At 40.8% G+C, this 19613-nt stretch overlaps 3 protein-coding genes across 12 annotated transcripts in view; all 3 read left to right on the top strand.

Moving 5' to 3' along the window:
• Nucleotides 1-6214, top strand: part of acsl6 (acyl-CoA synthetase long chain family member 6) — a 74127-nt gene extending 67913 nt beyond the window's left edge. For all 7 annotated transcript variants that reach the window (XM_076101897.1, XM_076101898.1, XM_076101900.1 and 4 more), the window contains 6 exons: nucleotides 1873-1961; nucleotides 2232-2348; nucleotides 2466-2609; nucleotides 3137-3238; nucleotides 3317-3388; nucleotides 3880-6214. In XM_076101897.1, coding sequence (XP_075958012.1) covers nucleotides 1873-1961; nucleotides 2232-2348; nucleotides 2466-2609; nucleotides 3137-3238; nucleotides 3317-3388; nucleotides 3880-4020 — 665 coding nt within the window. In that variant the 3' untranslated portion in view covers nucleotides 4021-6214. The remainder of the gene's footprint in view (nucleotides 1-1872; nucleotides 1962-2231; nucleotides 2349-2465; nucleotides 2610-3136; nucleotides 3239-3316; nucleotides 3389-3879) is intronic.
• Nucleotides 6215-6502: 288 nt separating this feature from the next.
• On the top strand, nucleotides 6503-10418 carry LOC142960200 (uncharacterized). The gene is made up of 8 exons (XM_076101907.1): nucleotides 6503-7771; nucleotides 7899-7993; nucleotides 8168-8522; nucleotides 8613-8744; nucleotides 9027-9066; nucleotides 9212-9258; nucleotides 9346-9377; nucleotides 9453-10418. Exons 1-8 carry the CDS (start codon nucleotides 7693-7695, stop codon nucleotides 9810-9812), a joined length of 1140 nt encoding a protein of 379 aa, XP_075958022.1. The 5' UTR covers nucleotides 6503-7692; the 3' UTR covers nucleotides 9813-10418.
• A 258-nt stretch (nucleotides 10419-10676) lies between these two features.
• fnip1 (folliculin interacting protein 1) overlaps nucleotides 10677-19613 on the top strand; it is a 30560-nt gene continuing 21623 nt past the window's right edge. Inside the window, exons 1-2 of one of the 4 annotated variants that reach the window (XM_076101895.1) lie at nucleotides 10708-10880; nucleotides 14464-14563. Coding sequence is in view for 3 of the 4 variants with exons in the window: in XM_076101892.1 (XP_075958007.1) it covers nucleotides 15767-15891 (125 nt within the window). In the remaining variant the exon portion in view is untranslated. Of the gene's footprint in view, nucleotides 10881-14463; nucleotides 14564-14618; nucleotides 15892-19613 lie in introns of those variants that run through there. The other 3 variants (XM_076101893.1, XM_076101892.1, XM_076101894.1) reach the window with 3 other exon arrangements.

Here is a 19613-nt window from a genome sequence, read left to right as displayed (position 1 = left end):
GCTGCAGAGTAGATCGAGGAAGGAAAAACAAGGAGGCCTTGAAGAGCAGAAAGGGCTGTTAGGTCACTTTATAACTCCTGCTTGCCAACATCAACAAGCCTGTATAAAACACAACTGCCTGTATTTCCCCCACATTGTTCTGCATTGTTGTGTTCAGCCTCTTGGCATCTGTGGTGATTTTCCATGTGTCTAATTATACAGACTTAAAGCTTTTGCCCGTTATAGATTTATTTTTTTAATAAACCAGTTTCTTTTAATCACCTTTGCTCTTTTAGTAAATTAGCTGAATAAATCCACTTAATCCCTGAAGGGAAGGTGGAGATGAAGGGATATGACTTCACAGAAGTTGAGTCATGTTTGTGGCTTTTCTATTGATGAAGACTTTATATTGCACGTTGTTGTTTATACGTAGCATGCAGGTTAAATAGCTGATAAGTACCGTATTTTCCGCACTATAAGGCGCACTTAAAAGCCTTTAATTTTCTCAAAAAACGACAGTGCGCCTTGTAATCCGGAGCGCCTTATATATGGATCAATTGGTTAATTGGTTGATCCATACTGGTTGTACACGGCGCTCTGTCAAAATGTTTCAGTACGACTGGTAAACTACAAAGCCGCACCGCGGTAAACACCGGTACTGTGCTTACTCCTAGTCCAACACCACTTGTGTGTATAAAGACCCCAAAATGGCACCTTTCAAGAGACACGCTTACGACGCTATTCTATTCTATGCGCCTTATAATCCGGTGCGCCCTATATATAAAAACAGTTCTAAAATAGGCCATTCATTGAAGGTGCGCCTTATAATCCGGTGCGCTTTATAGTGCGGAAAATACGGTATTGTCTTTTTTTATAACCCTGAGGTTAGTATGAGTAAGGGACCTCACAGTAAACAGCACCAGCAAAAATAAATCATTTAAAGGTTTCTCAGTTGCATTATTTAGGCAGAATTAATATAGAAAAAGAAACCACAAACACGACATTTGAACCTTTTACAGCACAAAGCAACAACTGCAAAAAGTGCAAACATACAGTTGTGTGAAAAAGTGTTTGCCCCCTTCCTGATTTCTTATTTTTATGCATGTTTGTCACACTTAAATGTTTCAGATCATCAAACAAATTTAAATATTAGACAAAGATAACACAAGTAAACACAAAATGCAGTTTTTAAATGAAGGTTTTTATTATTAAGGGGAAAAAAAAATCCAAACCTACATGGCCCTGTGTGAAAATATTATTTATAGTAAATATGATGTTAAATTTAGTATGTAGAGTGTTTACACTGCATAGTACATGGATTTGGTGTATGCGAGAAATTCCCGGATGTAAACGACATTATAAATAATTTATAAAGAATTATTTGATAGAAGAAAAGCTACGATAGTAAAAGCTCTTTATTTAAAATGAACTGATGGTGTCCTTGACCCTTGAATTCCATGTTAGACTTTTTCTCTTCTTACGTCCACATCTCTTTAGAGTTAATGTAAAACCAGACCAGGCCTCAACCTGCTGAGCTGCTGATACTGCATGAGACATTTGTATTAGTTAGATAACACTCGCCATGTTGGCTAAAATAAAGAATATAGTCCAACACCGCCCCCTGCTGGTCGCTGTTGATACTGCACGAGAGATTTGTATTTCTATGAAATAATTCAACTAAATCTTTTAGATTTGATACTAGACGGTACGTTTAAGAATGTGTGCAGGTGAAAATGCTCCCTCCTCTTCACATATTTTGTTTTTCAGATTAACAATTGAATTAGCTTTTTGTTGAGTTGACAGTACAATGTTTAATTATTGAAAGTCGAAAGAACAAAGACACAAAAAGAGGTCATTCGGTTGAGTTTTGTTTTGTTCTGACCCCGTGAACAGGTCACGTCGGGGCCCCGCTGCCATGTAACCTCATCAAACTGGTGGATGTTCCTGAGAAGAACTACTTTGCCTCTAAGGGAGAGGGAGAGGTGAGTAACAAGGAACTTAAAAATTGTACGATGCTGCTTTGACTTAAATATCTTAAAATGCCATTATGGAGAAACAAGGCCCAGATGTGAGGTGTGTGAAACAGCGTTTAAGAAATATTACGAGAGCAGAAAAGTATTTTTTCATGCAGTGAACACAATCTAGAGAATAAAAAAATAAATTAAGAACGTACATTTCTTTATAGGAATAAAAATATATGTATTTCACCTGCGACCTCGACACCTTTTCCACTTTCCTAATCTCCCGTGTAGGTCTGTGTGAAGGGACCAAACGTGTTTAAGGGCTACCTCAAAGACCCGGAGAGGACGGCCGAGACGCTGGACTCAGACGGCTGGCTTCACAGCGGAGACATCGGCAAATGGTTGCCCGTATGTACAGACAGCTCACCTCAGGCTCCATTACTCAGGCATAATAATGAATTGCATTAAACAGCATGTGCTTTGAAATAATGCGTTGTTTTCTTCGACCCCTCCCCCTTGTTATAGAATGGCACGCTGAAGATCATCGACAGGAAGAAGCACATCTTCAAGTTGGCGCAGGGCGAGTACATCTCCCCCGAGAAGATCGAGAACATCTACATCAGGAGCGAACCTGTGACCCAGCTCTACATCCACGGAGATAGCCTGCAGGTAAGAACACCAGCAAAAAAAAACCCACAGCACAGAGAGGCGAGAACAGACTTGTGCTGTGATTGTAATGCTACACAGTGGTGACTGAAAAATGAATAACGATACACGCCGTGTGGAGAGGAGAAGAGGGGGGTCTGATTAGAGGACGTCAACCTTCTTTTATTTCAATGCATAGATTATTCACCAACAGTCGACTCGATCTCAGAACTGGCCTTAAAAGATCAGGTCTGATTTAAAACAGTAGATGGTGTTTTTAGACGTTTTCAACCATGAAAAGATTCCTATAAATTTGGTAAGAAATGTCAATAATAACGACAGCATTGATGTGTTTCGGTCAGTTCATTTAGTTGGTGGTGTGCAGTTAGTCTTTAATCAGATTCTTAGCTGTCCAGTTAGTGTCTCCTGAGTTTGTGCTGTGGTCCTTGTGCTCCATTTCAGGACAGGACAACTGGAGCACATAATCTCATTATCTGAGATGGGTTACAACTCAATCTTTTGACTCTTGTGTCTGTGCTTGCTCTTTGCAGTCCTGTTTGGTGGGTATTGTGGTTCCCGACCCCGAAGTCATGCCTGAGTGGGCCAAGAAAAAAGGCATATTCGGCACCTACAAGGACCTCTGTAAAAACACGGTAGGTGTGACTAGCAGCTGTGAATAACAGATGCTGGAGAAGTCTGACCGGAAAATAACTTTCTTCTTTTGTCTGCAGGAATTGAAGAAGGCCATCCTTGAAGATTTGGTGCGTCTGGGCAAAGCCAGCGGCCTCCACTCGTTTGAGCAGGTACGTGGGCAGTTATATGTTTAACGCAAAAAACAGTTAATATTGAATCTATTGTTGTAGCAGTAATAATCATGGTCTTAAAGCTACACCATGTCTGTTTATGTGCCAGCAATATGTCACTTAAGGTCTGTTTGATTCTGTCGTAATATCTTTATAATAATTGAGTAATGCAGTTATTCACTAATTGCTTCAGTTGAGCCACACAGTAAAATTATATCAAATATTTATACTGCAGCACTTTATACATTTATTTTCTCATTATATTAAAAAAAATCAGCCAAATAAAATATGTATTGAGATTGGTGCTTGTTCCCTTGGATAAGCAACGGTTTAGCAAAGAAATACTGTATATTAAAGGTTTTACACTCATAGTAATCTCTTAAATGACTATTTGTAAAGTTCTATAACACAATAGTCTTAAAGTAACTTGAGGGACTCTCAAGAATCCTGTTTTTATTCAACATCTTTTCTATTCATTCCCACTCTTAAAGGTGAAGAACATCTACATCCACAGCGATATGTTCTCCATTGTGAACGGCCTCCTGACTCCGACGCTAAAGGCCAAGAGGCCCGAGCTGAAGGAGTACTTCAAGGAGAAGATCGACCGGCTCTACAACAGCATCTCCATGTGAAGGCCGGCCGAACCTCATTTTCCTCCGAGCATCTTAACGCTAAGATCTGCTTTTGACCATTGACCTGCAGTGGGACAAAGATGTGACACCTTAGGCTTAACGTGCTTTTGGAAAAGCAAGCCAAACCTTGGCCCCCGCTATGGACGATTTAAAATGCCCAGATAAAAACAAATCAAAGAAATAAAATGGAATACGATACACATTCTAAAGTGTATTTTGTTTTTTATGTATGCATTCACTGTGAGAAAGCATATGTTAAAAAAGAAAATGAGTCCCCCTGTTTAGCTGGATTGTTTTTCATTGTGACATGACTTTTCCATGCTGCATAAAGAACAAATCAATAAACAGACGTGGTGCGTTTCAGTGTTGTCCAGTAGAGGGTGGTTAGAGCTGCCAACACTAAACACAAACCATTATGTATTTCACTTTATCTCTTAGTTTGATTTGTTCAATTTAAAGCTACTGTGAGGAACTTTTATCTGGTAATGAAACAGTCTCAGTTTAGTTCTGATCCTCCATATAACCACCATAAATAGTGGACCGACCCAGATCCAATTCTCTGCAGCCTTGGACCTGCAGTCAGAGCTCCGGAGGGAGGAGGAGAACTCAGCTCCCGGCAGCAGCAGCATCTCCTCCTCCTCCTCCAGGAGCAGAGCTTCTCCTCTCTGGGAGCCAACACCGACACCACGCTGCTGGAGACCCAGGACGTATTGCTGGACCCGCTGGAGGGAAGGGAGGCAACGGGAGAACCAGAACCAGGACTGAGAGGGGCAGACTGTCAGACCCTGCTGCAGTAAAATGAGAGGTTTTCTAAAGGGACTCTGGTGCTCGGAAACACTACCGCGTTAGTCCACAGGGGCCGCCAAATTCGACACAAAATAAAAGTTCCTCGTAGTAGCTTTAAGCATTTTAAATCTGACTTAAATTGCTACCTGCGATCCACCCAAACAAACCGTCAAACGCTCTGTCCCCAGCAGCAGTAATCCATCAGCACTTTTATGTTGAACAATCCACTCGTACTTCCTGTCAAATCTGCTTCTCCTCCATCGGTTTAAACCCACCAGCCAAACAAAAACCTTCATCCACAGGTTTACGACAGCAAACATGATGTCTTTGTGTACAGCGTAGCTCGAGGGGGTGTCTTGCTGATACCTTGTGGGACAAATAATGGACTTCATCCTCAGTGGAAAACCTTCGATTTTTCCTTTTCAGCGAACAAGCATCAGGGCCTGATGCATTCCTCCTGATCCGACACAACAAAGATGAAACTTTCAACCCTCGACGTCGTGCAATTTCACCCGAGGCCACGCCGTCGTGTTTGAGGTCAGAACTGAGAGAACAAGGTTGAGAGAGCAGCAGCTCCCGCCTTACAAACCACCGCTGTCTCGATCTCGATGCTTTGAACCGCATTCCGAATCACACAAGTTCACGTCAACGCGTTCACTCGTCACCTCTACGCGGCTGCGATCGGCAGCTTGGCATGCATGCTCCTCGTTTTACGTGACGGGGACTGTAACAATCATGACGTTTTCACGCTCTGCAGTCGGCTCAATCACATCTTTTCTTCTCATCCGTCTTTTGCACAAATAGTACGTCAGGTGAAAGAAAAAAGGAAAAAAAAGAGATAATCCAAAACCAGGGCTCAGGGCAATGCATGCAGTTTGCCCTGCGATGCTAGCTCCGTTAGCATTTGACTTGGGAAAAATAAGATGTTTCTTTGTGGCCATTAATATAGCAGGTTGTATGCAGCTGCCCACAGCCACTGCTGCTAGTGCAAGGCTTTGCAACGTAGGCAAAGCTGAGGAATCCCACTCACTGGAGGAAAATAGATCAACTTTTAAACTAAATAAACACACTTTCTTTTTCTTTTGGGAGGGTTTACACATAGAAGTAATGTATAGGCTTTTTAAGTTGATTACCGTCCCGAAGCATAAACAATGTGGATGTACATAAATGAGGACAGCTAGATGTAAGCATATTTATTAAATCAATGGTTTGAATGGATTTTTTTTTCTCTCTCTCTCTCTTATTGCGTGTAGTGAGATGAATTGTACTTATTTATTTATCTATTCTGCTGTAAAATGGAATCAGCACCATATCCTTGTAATGATTGAGTGCAGCAATAGGGACGAGGGAGGGCGGGGAATCGGACCAGGGCTCAATGAAATAAAAGATATTCTGGAATGATTTTAAACGAGTGTCTCCGTTATTTTTTCACTGTGTTTTTAATGCTACTGCATGCAGGTTTTATTTTGAAAGGTTTCCCTGGAAGTACTAGCAAATTGTCTTGATCGCTGGTGTGAAAAACTTTGAACCGCTGTCAGAAGAAGTAACCTACGCAGATTGTTTACCAATGCCAAAAATTTGAAAAATAAACATACACAAGTATTATCAGCTAAATGTACTTACAGCATCTAAAGTAAAAGTACTCTTTATTTTAAATGACATAGCCTATTGTTGTGTATTAAATTATTAGATAGTTAATACTGGAGCATCAGTGCATAAGTAACATTTTGGGAGTTTTAATGACTTTCCTCTTCTTGGTTTTCTTCTTTCTATTCTGTCTTCCTGACATTTCAATAAATTTGATGTTTAGGAACCGAACCAAGAGGATCCAGATTGCAAACAAGTAACATTTCCTTTTGCATTATCATAATTTATTTTAAAGACCTTATCTGCTCCTCCTAATTTGTTTCAGATGTTCCTGAACACGGAAGTCACTAAAATAAATAACACACTAACTGTAGCAAACCACAGGAAACCCATGAGTTAACCCCAAGGCAATTTCTCCTCTTCTCTTATCTTACAAATTAAACTCTTTCACTCACACACACACACACGTCTCTTTGTTAGGGAAGATACATCATTATCACACAGGAAGAGGGAGGCCTCAAAGGAGCAGGAGGTTTCTCCACTAACTCATATGCTCTGGTATCCACAGGTCAAAGTACTTTTCTTTGTGTACTCTTTCTCAGGAGCCCTGTCAGACCAGACACCTCCCATGGTCACACAGCTGCAGATACTTAATAGTTAAAGTGAACACACATAAAATACACATAGCCTAACAAAACAAATTTGAGAAAGATACTACGTCATTATTTTGAGATACTATAACTATTTTGAGATATTAAATCATTATTTTGAGACGGTTTCTCATAATTTTGAGATTCTAAGTCAAAATATTGACAACGTTTCTCATTATTTTTAGATACTAAGTAAAATATTTAAAACGTTTGTCATTATTTTGAGATACTAAGTCATTATTTTGAGGTAATAAGTCATTATTTTGAAAACGTTTGTCATAATTTTGAGATAAGTCAAAATATTGAGAAATAATTCATTTTTAAACGCTACCTAATTTTTTTTAAATTATAGTTTTTTTTTTATCACTGGCGGAAATGGGTATCCATTGTAAAAAAAGACTTCCGTTGAAGACTTTCAAAGTAAAAGAAAAGAGCGGATTTAAATCGCCATCAGCAGCTGACCGACTCTCCAGGTGTGCTCGGTTGCTTAGCAGCGCACAGAGAACAGAGAGGAAACGTTTCAGTAGCTTTAGTCTGACATTTTAAACTGTTCCTCTCTATAAATGTGTGATAAATAACATCACACATTCGAGTTAAACGTGTTAGCAAACAGCTTAAACCTCGATCATCGACCACATTTCATCCGGAAATGGGTCCACACAGGTACCGAAGACACCGTGGCACCAAAAGAGACACACCTGTGAAAGCAGCACTGAGCCGACGAGACAGTAAGAAATAAACACACACATTTAATGCACATAGAACATATTATTATAAAAGATCATTTACCCACAGTATGCAGGTAAATCACTCACCTGCATACAGGTGAGTGACTCAGACATGAACTCCTTTCAGAGTGCAGGAGACTTCTGCACAAACAGCGATATGAAACACTTCCAGAGGAGCCCGAGGTGGAGGAGGTGGATGTCCCCGCTGTCGTCCCAGTGTTTGTGAGTAGGGAGATATTTCTAACAAACTTTGACGTCTATTCTCTTTGTAATAATAATAATAATAATGGCATGCACGAACCTGGTTCTCTAAATGTTGAGTATTTTATGAAGTAAACACTCACACAGCTCCTCTCGTCTCCTACTTTTCTACTCCCTCCTCATTTCCCCACACAGACAAGGATCAAGCCTTTCCACTGCACATCTGCTCCACGCTGGAGCAACCCGGCGTTTACCGAAACCCCCCGAGACGAAGCCTTCACACCGGCCATGAGAGCTCCCGAAACACCTGCCCACCGAGGGTCAGCTGCAGGTCACCCAACCAGGCAGACGACTCCCGAGCCGGAGGCCTTCAAACTCAGTGGAATGACGGAGAACTTGACGGTGACTCTGGGAAGCGTCACAGAGTCAGACACAAGTCTCAGCTCTGATGAGGAGGAGGAGGAAGAGGAGGAGGAGGAGGACTGTTGCTCCTCTGGAACCTCCAGGAGCAGTCTTCCCTCGCCAGAGATCTTCAGAAGAGACTGCTATGGTGTGTTTGTGTGTGTCCTCCATTTTTTAAATTCATCCACAGCCATAATATAAAGTTATTCTATTGTAGTTTTTAATCTCCTCTTCACAGCGGTACCGTTGACTTCCTTTCAGGAGGAGCTGCTGGGTCTCCATTTCCACGTGAAGAACTCCACCCTGCTGGATGTGAGCCATGCTGAGAGCCTCCGCAAGCATCACTCACCCAACGTTTCTGACATCATCGGTAACAGCAAATACCACACACAGTTCTTATATTATTTATATACAGGTGCTGGTCATATAATTAGAATATCATCAAAAAGTTGATTTATTTCACTAATTCCATTCAAAAAGTGAAACTTGTCTATTATATTCATTCATTACACACAGACTGATATATTTCAAATGTTTATTTCTTTTAATTTTGATGATTATAACTGACAACTAAGGAAAATCCCAAATTCAGTATCTCTGATATAATATCTGAAATGGTCTGATAATAATAATAATACACATTTCTCTGCAGATGCCTCTGTGATTCTTGCTGAAAAGAACTGTGAGGTCAAGTGAGTTTCTCAGTTTAATATCTTTTTTTAAAAGTCACTTAACATGCAGTCATTTTTTTTTTTTAATTACTAATAATAAAAACAATATTAAATATATAATAAAAAATGGTTTGATTAATGTCTTTTCTCTTTGAATGATTAACAGAGGACCTGAAGCTGAGACCAAAATACATGCAGACCCATTTAAATCAGGTAAAGACTCGTTAATTGAACTCTACAATGCACCAAATACTGGAGTAATATAATAATGTTGTTGTTTTTTAAATCCTCCATCTGCAGAGACAACATTCGAGTGGAAAACACCACCAAAAGTAAGAAAAGCACCCGTCTGTCCATCACATGAAGAGTTATTACAGACGTACTCAAACATAATTCTGCTCCCTCAGCTCAGCAACAGAAAGCCCATTCTGTACAAGAAGAAGGTTTGGTTCAAAATCCCCATCATGGCTGAGCCCCTCGGACCACAACACACCCAAACCCCCACATTATCCGTCCACGACGCACCTGATCCGGTCCACGTGTCCGGAGGTGAAGAGGTCAGCTCTTCGGAAGACGCCCTACGGCTGACGGTGACGTTGACGCGGCCCGTCACAAGCAGCCCGGACGACGTCACGTTCTTTGACTTCATCGACGCCGCTGACCGGGACGCCTTCTTCATAGGGATGAGGACGAGGTGTGTGAAACTCACGAGTGCTCCTTTGTTTCCTCTCACGGCTCTCGAGTGCACGGAATCTTCTCCAATGTGACACCTGAAGACCAAAATCCCATAATCTAGATGAGAAGATGTGAGATATCCTGCAAAAAGAATATGGAAAATGAAATGTGATGCATAGATTAATCAGTATTTGAATGTATTATTTAAAGATTATAATTCAGAGGGATGACATGCCCTGCTTCTCAAACTAGACCTTATTTTTTTAAGACATAACTTGCTGCACAAACGGTGGCAATGAAAATGAAAATGCACTCAAACAAGCCCAGGATTTCCTTTTTTATTTTAATATTTATTATAAAAAACAAGCGTCAAAACGACCACTAGATGTCAGACGTGTATTCTCTTAAACATTCATCTTTTCTCTCTTCTCCTGTCAGTGATTGTTTCAATTTTACATGTGAAATATATATGTTGTATTGTGTTTTATCTGCGTTTGTATTTACTCTTTCGACATTAAGCCCACGTGTCAATGCCTTTTAAATGCCTCATCTAAATATTTAATGTAAGCTAAAAAAAAAAGCTAAGATGTAAAGTTTATTTGTTTTTATCTTAGTGGTTGTCTTTATTTGTGAGTTATCTCGTTCTACAAAACAAATGTCCAAAATGAATTAATGTTCAATAAATAAATATATAATTATTGTTGGATATTTGTCTGTTTGTTCTGCACATTCCTGGCTTTTGCACTTTTCTCACGTGGGGTATTTTTAAAGAGCTTCCTCGGTGTATTAACTTGTATGATTTCTGTGAATACATTTCATGCCGTCACGATTCACGACAAAACATCAACACAGCAAAAAAAAAAGAAATCAACTGACCACGTGGTACCCTGGGTCCAAAAATAACCAGCCAATCAGAAAAATGTAGCGGGGTTACCAAGCAGCTCCGCGTGACTAATGCCCGTCATATGACTGTGTGACACTCATGGAGACGGTTACAAGGAACAAGATCTGCTCTCGGATTTGAAAAGAAGAAGAAGAAGAAGGAAAAAAGAGATTTTTTGGTACAAAATGCCTCCGACTCTCTTCCAGAAACTTTTCAACAAGAGGAATGCGTTTACGTCGCCTCCCACGAGATGCAGCAAAGAGGACCCAGCTTTCAGGTAGCTTGTTTTGTTTTGTGTGTGCGTGCGCATGTGTGCATGCGCGTGTTCGTGTGTGAGTGTGTAACGTACACTAACGTCATTTATGACTTTTCGCTATGGCGCGTGACATATTCATTTTATTTTTTATTTAGAACCTTTAGGGCGTTACAAAGCAACGCTGCATATTTGTTGTTAATTTAAAAATCGATCCGGCAAAAAGTCTGGTTAGCCAACATGCTAATGATGCTAGCACCAACAAGATGCTGGCTGCACGCGCTCGCTCGTTCTTATCGGTTGGCACTCGGCTTTGCTAGCAACGTCTCTCGCGCGTTGTACACTCGTGTGCTGTCGGTTATAAAAGTGTTAATAAAGTTGATTTTAAGACGGTTGCTTTGTGTTGCTTCGGTAACGTTAAAGGCTGCGTGGTAGGCACGAGACAGTAACGGTTAGCCTCTGTAGACAGACTGCATTCTGGGGATGCACAATGGTATTAGTGTAAAGGTAGATAATGGCTTTGTGTCGATATACGGATATTTATTCTGTTTTATGTAAATATATGTTATGTGTTAATGCGACATTTTCTAGGTTACACAACAGTGATGCTCAGCATAAACAAAACAAAGATGGTGTCCTGATTCTGAAGAGAAATACCTCAATACATCTAGTTCATACACCAGTGATGCTCACAACAAATGTAAGATATTATAGAATCATAATTTTAGACAGATACTTTATTAATCCTGCAAGGGGACATTTATTTTTTAAACCATAAACACTATACTAGCTGCAGGTGTCTTACATCCAAGAAAGCACAATATACCATAACTTAAGAAAACGCTTGTGTATAAAAGTGAGTCTTAAGAAGAGATTTAAAGGAAGATATTGAGGGATTGCTTCAATTTCAAATGCAGAAGACATTTAAGAGTTTTGAAACTTGAAACCCTCATGCACCACATAGTTGCATTGGACATTTTCTGTTTCTCTCTCTCTCTGGATTGCAAGCAGCCATTTCCCAATACTCACATAATTGCCCCAACATTGTGCATGTAGCAGAGGGAAGTGCTGATTATTTTTATTACATTTTTTAGAATGAAATGATTTGCATCTTCCCTGTGTTGGCATTTCTGTTAACTCGGTTGTCTGCTGTGCTCTTCATACCTCTGGCATGAGCTGCCCGTTCATCAGGCATGATTTGCTCTGCTGAGAGAAGGACAGGTGGCTAATGGAGAACACTTGGATGGTGGCAGGAATAGGGACCGTATTAACGTCCACGGCCAAGACTTTCGTCTTCCGTGTGCCGGTTATTGTGTCCGGTCCAATTAGACACACCTGAAGACACGAGAATGAAGCTGAGAGACGACGTCTACATCTGGATTAAACACAGATACTAATGCATAAATAAAAGCTAACAGGAATCTAAATGGTATCGGAAACTAGATCCAAATACCATAATCTTGTCCCGCACACATTATGCATTCATTTGCAGATATAGAAAAGTTATATAGTTGTAGAAATGTGGCTGTTTTGCAACCCTGTTGTCCTGCATAATGCATCACCAGAAATACCTCAGAGGGCAGCAGGTTGGCCGACCCCGTGAGGAAAAGCCTCAAAAGGCCTCTCCGGTTTCCCTGGTGTGCAGCACCTGACCTGGGTACAGCATACTGTACATTACAGCGAGAGCTCCCGGCTCATTCTGTAGCCGGTTGGGAGGCTTGATCGTTGCCCCCCCCCCCCACACGCACGCACACACACACACACACACACATACACATACACATACACACACACACACACACACACACAGACTGGTTTTCCTGGCTGCTGCCCGGTGAGGAAACTTCCTTCTTGACCCCGGGCCATGCAACTCAATATAGCTGTGTTTGTGCTGAGGAGGGAGCGCGTGTTGTTTTTACACACTACTTTGTAAGATCCCAAAAAACCCAAATCAGATGGAATAAAGCTGGCAAATTTGAGCCTGCACTGTAGCATGCAGCACATAAAATAAAAAGCATGACTTTTCACGTGATATCCTTCCTCCACTGCATGCTTTCATAACTCCGGTGTGTCATGTGGATCCTTCATCAATCTCAGGCTGTCATGTTTGTGTGACAATCACATGGCTGCGCTGCATGTTACTGGCATAAAGAGTTGGATAAGTTTGCATGTGCTCTCAGTACTTTAGTTATCGGGGCTATTTTAAGTGACCACACTTCTCAGAACGACAGGGTCATGGTAAAGATATAGTTTTACAAAAAAACTGCACGCACGCAGTAGCTCCGGCTTAAGAGCTACTTAGGCCTGCATGTCCCGTTCAAACGCGGCCCGCGTTGCACACAATTCTGGATGTTTCGCTCCTCGTGGTGCCGACGAGCAATGCTGTTATTGTTTTCACCTTGTGAGTCATCAGGGCACAATGTGGTCCTGGTCTGGAGACGCCTACTGCATTGGGAACTACCAAAGAGGCAGTTTGGAGTACTTTGTTTATTTGTTTTTTAAGTTGACAAATCAGTCGTTTTTGGTCTTCGTCGATTCGTTGTTTTTATGCTTCTTTTTTTTTTCACGCGGAATACGTCAAACTTCTCAACATCTCTGTTGTTGATGATTTGTTGGTTGTTTGGCCTTTTCAACTGAAACTGAAATTAGCTGAACGTCACTTCAGCTAATTAGCCTACTTTTAGCCTCGAGAGGAGAAAGAGAGAAATGACTAAATGGAGCAAAGGGAAGGAAAAGCTTATTTCTACATTCATGTGATTCTTTGTGACACACTCATTGCTCTCATCACAAGTCATGTGTTGTTGCTGATTCAGAAGAAGTTGTGACTAAGCCATCAGTGTACACGTAGTCATTACAACACACACACACACACGTGCACACCCAGTGTAAAAACACGCAAAACACAATATGTAAGTCTAACCTGTTTCAAGACACCATGCACGGGAATACAGCAAGAAGTTACTCTCTAAAGGATGAACACAGTTTTCATAAAAGTATATTCATAATGCTGCAGATAACTGTCTCTGGTGTGAAGAAGCTACGTAACGTCCGGTTGCAACGGCAAAATGTGAAAATATTATAACTTTATTCCATCATCAACTATTGTGATCTCTTGTGTGTTGTGTATTCTCTCCGTTATGCCGCATAAACATTACTGCACAGATTTTAGTTTCTTTAATTTCACAATACATTGTGATTAACACAATGTTGCCAAAGCATCAAAAACAATATTAATACAAATTTTAACATTAACACATTACGATTGTTATATAATGTTGGTATGTATACAGTATTACAATTTATATAGTGTTGATGTAAATCTTGGGTATTTCCTTAGAATATGCGCTCTTGTTTCTTCTGAACTTGGTAACTCAGAATCATGTGACTGCAGGTAGTCAGGTGCTTTGTGGGCCAAGTGGCCAGTTCCTTGAGGGAGTTGCTGTTTACTCAAATGTAAAAACCGTTATCTCAAGGAAGTGCAGCACTTTTATCAGTGGAACAAGAGGTGTGTGTGTGTTCATACTATTGTGTTTCACCCTGTAGAAAATAGGGCTTGGCTATCACCCTCTATCACGGCTTCATTTTAACTCCAAATAACATCACGCAGGTAACAACCGTCTCTACAAGGAAGGCTTCAAATTCAGTGTCATCACGTCCACGTAATGTCTGAAGCAGTACGTGCAGAAGATGCGCCAATAAAACCACAGGTATCCGAGAGATAAGATGTGGTGACTGCTCTTCTGGGTAACTCACAGTGATTCGTATCACTAGCTGCTCCAAGACGTTACCAGTTCAATGTCATGATGCAAAAGTGAGAATGCTGGATGATTCATTTAACTCTGTAGTGAATGCATTCATGCACACGATTGGTGTGCAGTCAGAAAGGCAACAGAAAACGTCGGCAGGACCACAAGAAACCTCCGTCACACACAGCCGGAAGAACGTCACACAGCCTGGACCGAGGGGATATTTATGTAACCGTCTCCTGCCCCATACACACACACACACACACACACACACACACACGCACACACGCACACACACACACACAGATGTTCCAGTGGCGGTGCAGAGAGAGCGAGGGCTCTCTGAGGTCAGTAAGTAGGCTGACGTTGGACTCGCTGCAGTGAAGGAAACCTGATGGCTCTGCTGTGACCTTTTTATCAGTACACACCTCGCCCAGCAGCATATTAGTGTGCATGCAGAGGTAGTTCAATTACTTAATTTTTCTCGTTTCTCCAGGAAATGTGTCTCTCAATAGTACGCAATTCATATTCCAAATGAGTGCATCACAGTGGATACTTTCTTCTCAGGTGTACTCTGTATTATTCTTTTTTTGCACTGCTATACAAGATCAGTTTCTTTGGTCACATAATGTGTGTTAAAATGACACTATTGTCATCTGAAATGATCCATTTTTATACATTTTCAACGTCATGATGGAATAATTCATCTCTAGGCTCCTGTACTAATCAAATGATGCAGTTTAAAACTTACTCACAGTCACCAAATGATTGTAACTTAAATGATAACCTATTGATATGTTGTGACGGGTCGGTGAAAACTCTCTTTCCTCCTTCAGTCAGCTAACCACAGAAAACTAACCACCAGCCATGTATTTATAAAGGAAGCTTTCACTTAAAACAGTCCGGTTACTCTTTCTTCTCACACTTCCTTGTTAAAAGGATTAATTGTACAATATGTGGGTTTTTATATCGATTGGAAGTACGATGGAAATAAGCGGAGAGGGGAACAAAAAAGAGTGGGATTAAGAAAACGACACAAACAAATACCCCACTGTCACTCTCTTATCGCAGGCGCTTTGTGGCAGCCGGTGGTCTGGTACTCGCTCTCACACACACACACACTCAACCACACACACAGAGCTCCTGCGATCACCTGACAGTCTCATGTTGTTGTGTGGATTTAGTTCACCGCTATTCTTAGACCCTCAGCTTTGGCTGAGAGGAGAGAGAGAGAGAGAGAGGAAGAAGAAGGCTGGGGGAAAGACTGGCAGACTCGCGATGATGCCCAGGTAGGAGTCGGTAATATTTAACCAGGCGTGCGTGCATCCCGGTGGGCATGGTAGTGTTGGTCAAAGGAGGTCTGTCTGTGTTGTTGTTGTTGTTGGCAACCTGTTCCCAGCTGGGCAACGTTTCTGCAGTTTGAGGTAGGAGAGCTGTAGTTTTAAAGATTGATTGTGGTCAGTGTTGTATAATGAGGATTAAAGGGTTTGTAGTGTGGTTTCTTTGAGCTAAATTAGAAAAAGAAAGCCATCTGGCATTAATGTGTTGGGGTGGAGTTGTAGTTCAGAGAGTTTGTGTTTTGCATATCTGTGATCTCAGATTGGATAACATTTAGTCTCGGGACCAAGCTGAATCATTTTCAGACGAGCTAACGCCCCTCTCGTTGTCTGAAATGGAACCTAAATAAAACTGTTGCCAAGCAAAGATCAACAGGTTGTACGAGGAAACAAACAGCCGTGAATCTGTCAAGAGGCTGTTTTGAGTCATTTGTGGTTCAGACAATGGAGGTCAAAGCGATGCGAGTATGTAACAGTCATGAAGTCATGTGCTGCTTTTATGAATGACTGCCCTCTCTCCTCTGTCAGCGCTGTGACTGTCACAAGCTCTCTGATGGATACTTCCCGCTCTGCTCTCGCTTTTCTGTCCGTCTCAGATGTTTTTCTGTTTCCGTGTGAGCTTTTTAATCTAAGCTCAATTCTCCCTCCAGCAGCTTTCAATGCATTTACTCATTCAACATTCTTCTCTTTTGTTCTTTGTTTCATTACTTTAGGTCTCTGCTGCTCATAAAAGGGCTCTTGTCTGTTTTATTGTCGTCTTCCTAGCTTTCTGTCCGGTGTTTATTCCGTCTTGCTCTGTGTTTTCTGTTTTAAACAAAGGGAGCAGTGAAGTTGGTGTCACATTATGCAGATCTCCTCTGGGGCTGATTTGCAACGGATCTTATTTTTTGGAATTGTTACACCCCAATTTTTTGACTGGAAAAGTGAAACCTATCCTGTAACTTCTGACCAGTTAATGACTGCTGCAAAAAGGACATCAGAGATTTATTTATTTCCTCAATTGAAGAAGCACAAAACACATGAAAACCCTCCAACATAAAGTCCAGTTTCAAGGAGGCATGTGACTAAAACGATCACACAAATCTATGAGCTGAACATCGACTCAGCCTCAAACAATGCAGTTTGAGCTCATTATGTCGGCCAGGCAGGCATCACGTCTCCCGTTTAACTCAGAAACTCTTTGTAAAGTCATCGAACATTCACTTCGATGACTTTGGTCCAAACAAAAGAGCAGAAGAACAACAATGAAGCCAGAGCGTCGAAATTTAATCGATAAGTTGTCGACTACTAAATTATTCTGACAGTTTTGAGTCAAAATTCTCTGATTCCAGCTTCGTAAATGTGAATATTTTCTGCTTCTTTACTCCTCTATGACAGAAAACCGAATGTCTTTAAGTCGTGAACAAAAGAAGACGTCTGAGGACGTCATCTTGGGCTTTGGGAAACACTGACCGTCACAATTTTCTGACATTTTATGGACCAAACGACGACTTGATTAATCGAGAAAATAATCAACAATGCAAACCTTGATAAGATGATATATGTTGAGTGATTCGATCAATGACGAGTCAACACTGTCGTGGTCTTAAAGGAGTAAAAGCTTGGCTTTAAGGCAATCCTCTTTTATTAGTTATTTTGATGGCAAAAGTCACTTACCAATAACAGTTGAACATATCCTGCATGTGTTTTATGTTTTAATGTAATAGCAGTGGTAGCCCTCTACTGTAAAGCCACCTCAGGAAGTGTTGACGCTACCAACTAAGGATGCATCGATCCCTAGTTGGTAGCGTCAACGTTTTTTTTTAGCTATAAACTAGACTTTTGGGAATCACCCGATACAGATTAATCAATCAATCCAACACCAAAGGAAACATCTTAAACACTGCTTTGTTAACTTTGTAAAACAAAATGTAACGTATAAAGACAGAGATATTCATTTACTGAATTGTTATTTGTAATTAAGTAACAAATCGTACGTCAGCATTTGTTAAAGAAACCTTTAAAATGAATTCAAGTGGAAACCTTTTTCAATGCAGCAACACATTAGTTGAAACCTAAACAGAAATTCATGTTGACATTTCTCTGAACTTTCTGTCTGAAAGTCGTCTGAACTAAAATATATATTTATATGTTGAGCAGCGAGCTCGATTGTTGAGCTACAGGATCGAATGCTGGAGAAGTTTCTTGTCCAGAAATGACTTGAGTAGCTCATTGAACAACGTTGCCCAACCCTCTTGTGTGATTGCCTCCCATCTGACAAATTACTTTTGGTTTGACAACTTAATGCTGCAGCACATGACTCCCTCCCTCCATATACTCTCCTGCAAGACTGAAGAATGCAGTGGCCATACTTTGAGACCAGTGTTTGGTAAATAGTAGCTCACATGCATAAGTTATGTACACATAGACTTCCTCACATATACAGAACCGTATGCCGTTTGGTTTGGTTTGGCAAGCGAAAATGGACTTAACTGTTCCTCTCCACATACCCACCCATTTACTATAAACACTGCTCTCAAACATAAGGTCTATATTTAGGTCCAGCTCAGTGTCCATCAGGTCACACCTAAATCCTCCACCGTCTATCTGTTAGTCATCTTTACAGCCTCTACTAAATCACCCAGGGACCACGGTTTCCCCCTAAAAAGCCCACGGCGAGATGGAAATATGCAGTGACATCATTTTGTAATATTACCTGAGATGAGAATAAATGTACCACTACTAAATCGAATACCCCAAATATCCAATACAGCTTTAAATCTTACCCCGTGAAGCTGATTGATCAAATATATTTAGGTATGTTTAGTGTGTATTCGTCTGCATAGAGACGATGATACAATTTGGCAGATATTTGCATTTTAAATCACTTTATCTGTTGGTTAAAGAAGTCAGGAGGGATGATGGGAAACTATTTAGGCTCTTCACTTCATATAAACATGCAGAATAAGAGTCATTGCCTTGAGTCAAGTATGACTCGACTCATGTAGTGGAGATGCAGACTGGTTGTACTGGGTGTCGGTCACATGTGTAACTGGAATATTCTCTGGATTATTAAGGACAAAGTACTGTGTTGATTGTCTTTGTTATCTTGGATGAGTGTCTGCTTGTTATCTGGGTGAATCTGTATTATTGTTGTGTGTGTGTGTGTGTGTTGGCTTGATCTTTGTGTCTCTCCTGGTTTAGGTATGAGATGGATGAATGGCAGCTGTTGCATGGAGTCTGTTGGCTCCGTCATGTCCACTGGGAGGGATGAGGGCTTAAACAGGTTTATATTAAAGCTCGTACATCATGTCTACCTTTACGATGTGCCAATCATATGGCTCTTTGAATTACTGCGGTTGGATAACCAGAACCTTTGTAGAACTTTTTCATTAACAGACATTTTCCCTGATAGTAATGTCTGTAAATGTTAAAAAGAAGGAAAGTGATTTAAAATATTTTCCTTTGTCACAGAGGGTTGTTCAAAGTGTAGTTTAGTAGCAAAACATGTATTTTTACTTCTGTTGTTACAACAAAGTATTGTAAAAGTACTCACTTTCACAGTCTAAAGGGTTGTGCTCAGAATTTTGTATTTCCAGTGGAAACCGTTGTTACTCCATTGCTTCTTTCTACATTGTTTTGGAGGTGCTTTGTTACTGGAGGATGACCTCATTGTCTCCAATGTGTGCAAACTT

Source organism: Anarhichas minor, unplaced genomic scaffold, assembly GCF_050575085.1.
Source record: "Anarhichas minor isolate MPS153535 unplaced genomic scaffold, ASM5057508v1 ptg000027l, whole genome shotgun sequence".
Lineage (NCBI taxonomy): Eukaryota > Metazoa > Chordata > Actinopteri > Perciformes > Anarhichadidae > Anarhichas > Anarhichas minor.
Note: the sequence above shows the minus strand (reverse complement) of the source record. Positions and strands in the feature narration are given on the sequence as shown.

Coding starts and splice junctions, on each gene's coding strand:
- LOC142960200 (XM_076101907.1), top strand. CDS start 7,693: ATGGGTCCACACAGGTACCGAAGACACCGTGGCACCAAAAGAGACACA. Junction 7,772..7,898: donor AGCACTGAGCCGACGAGACA/GTAAGAAATAAA, acceptor AACTCCTTTCAG/AGTGCAGGAGACTTCTGCAC. Junction 8,523..8,612: donor CTTCAGAAGAGACTGCTATG/GTGTGTTTGTGT, acceptor TCCTCTTCACAG/CGGTACCGTTGACTTCCTTT.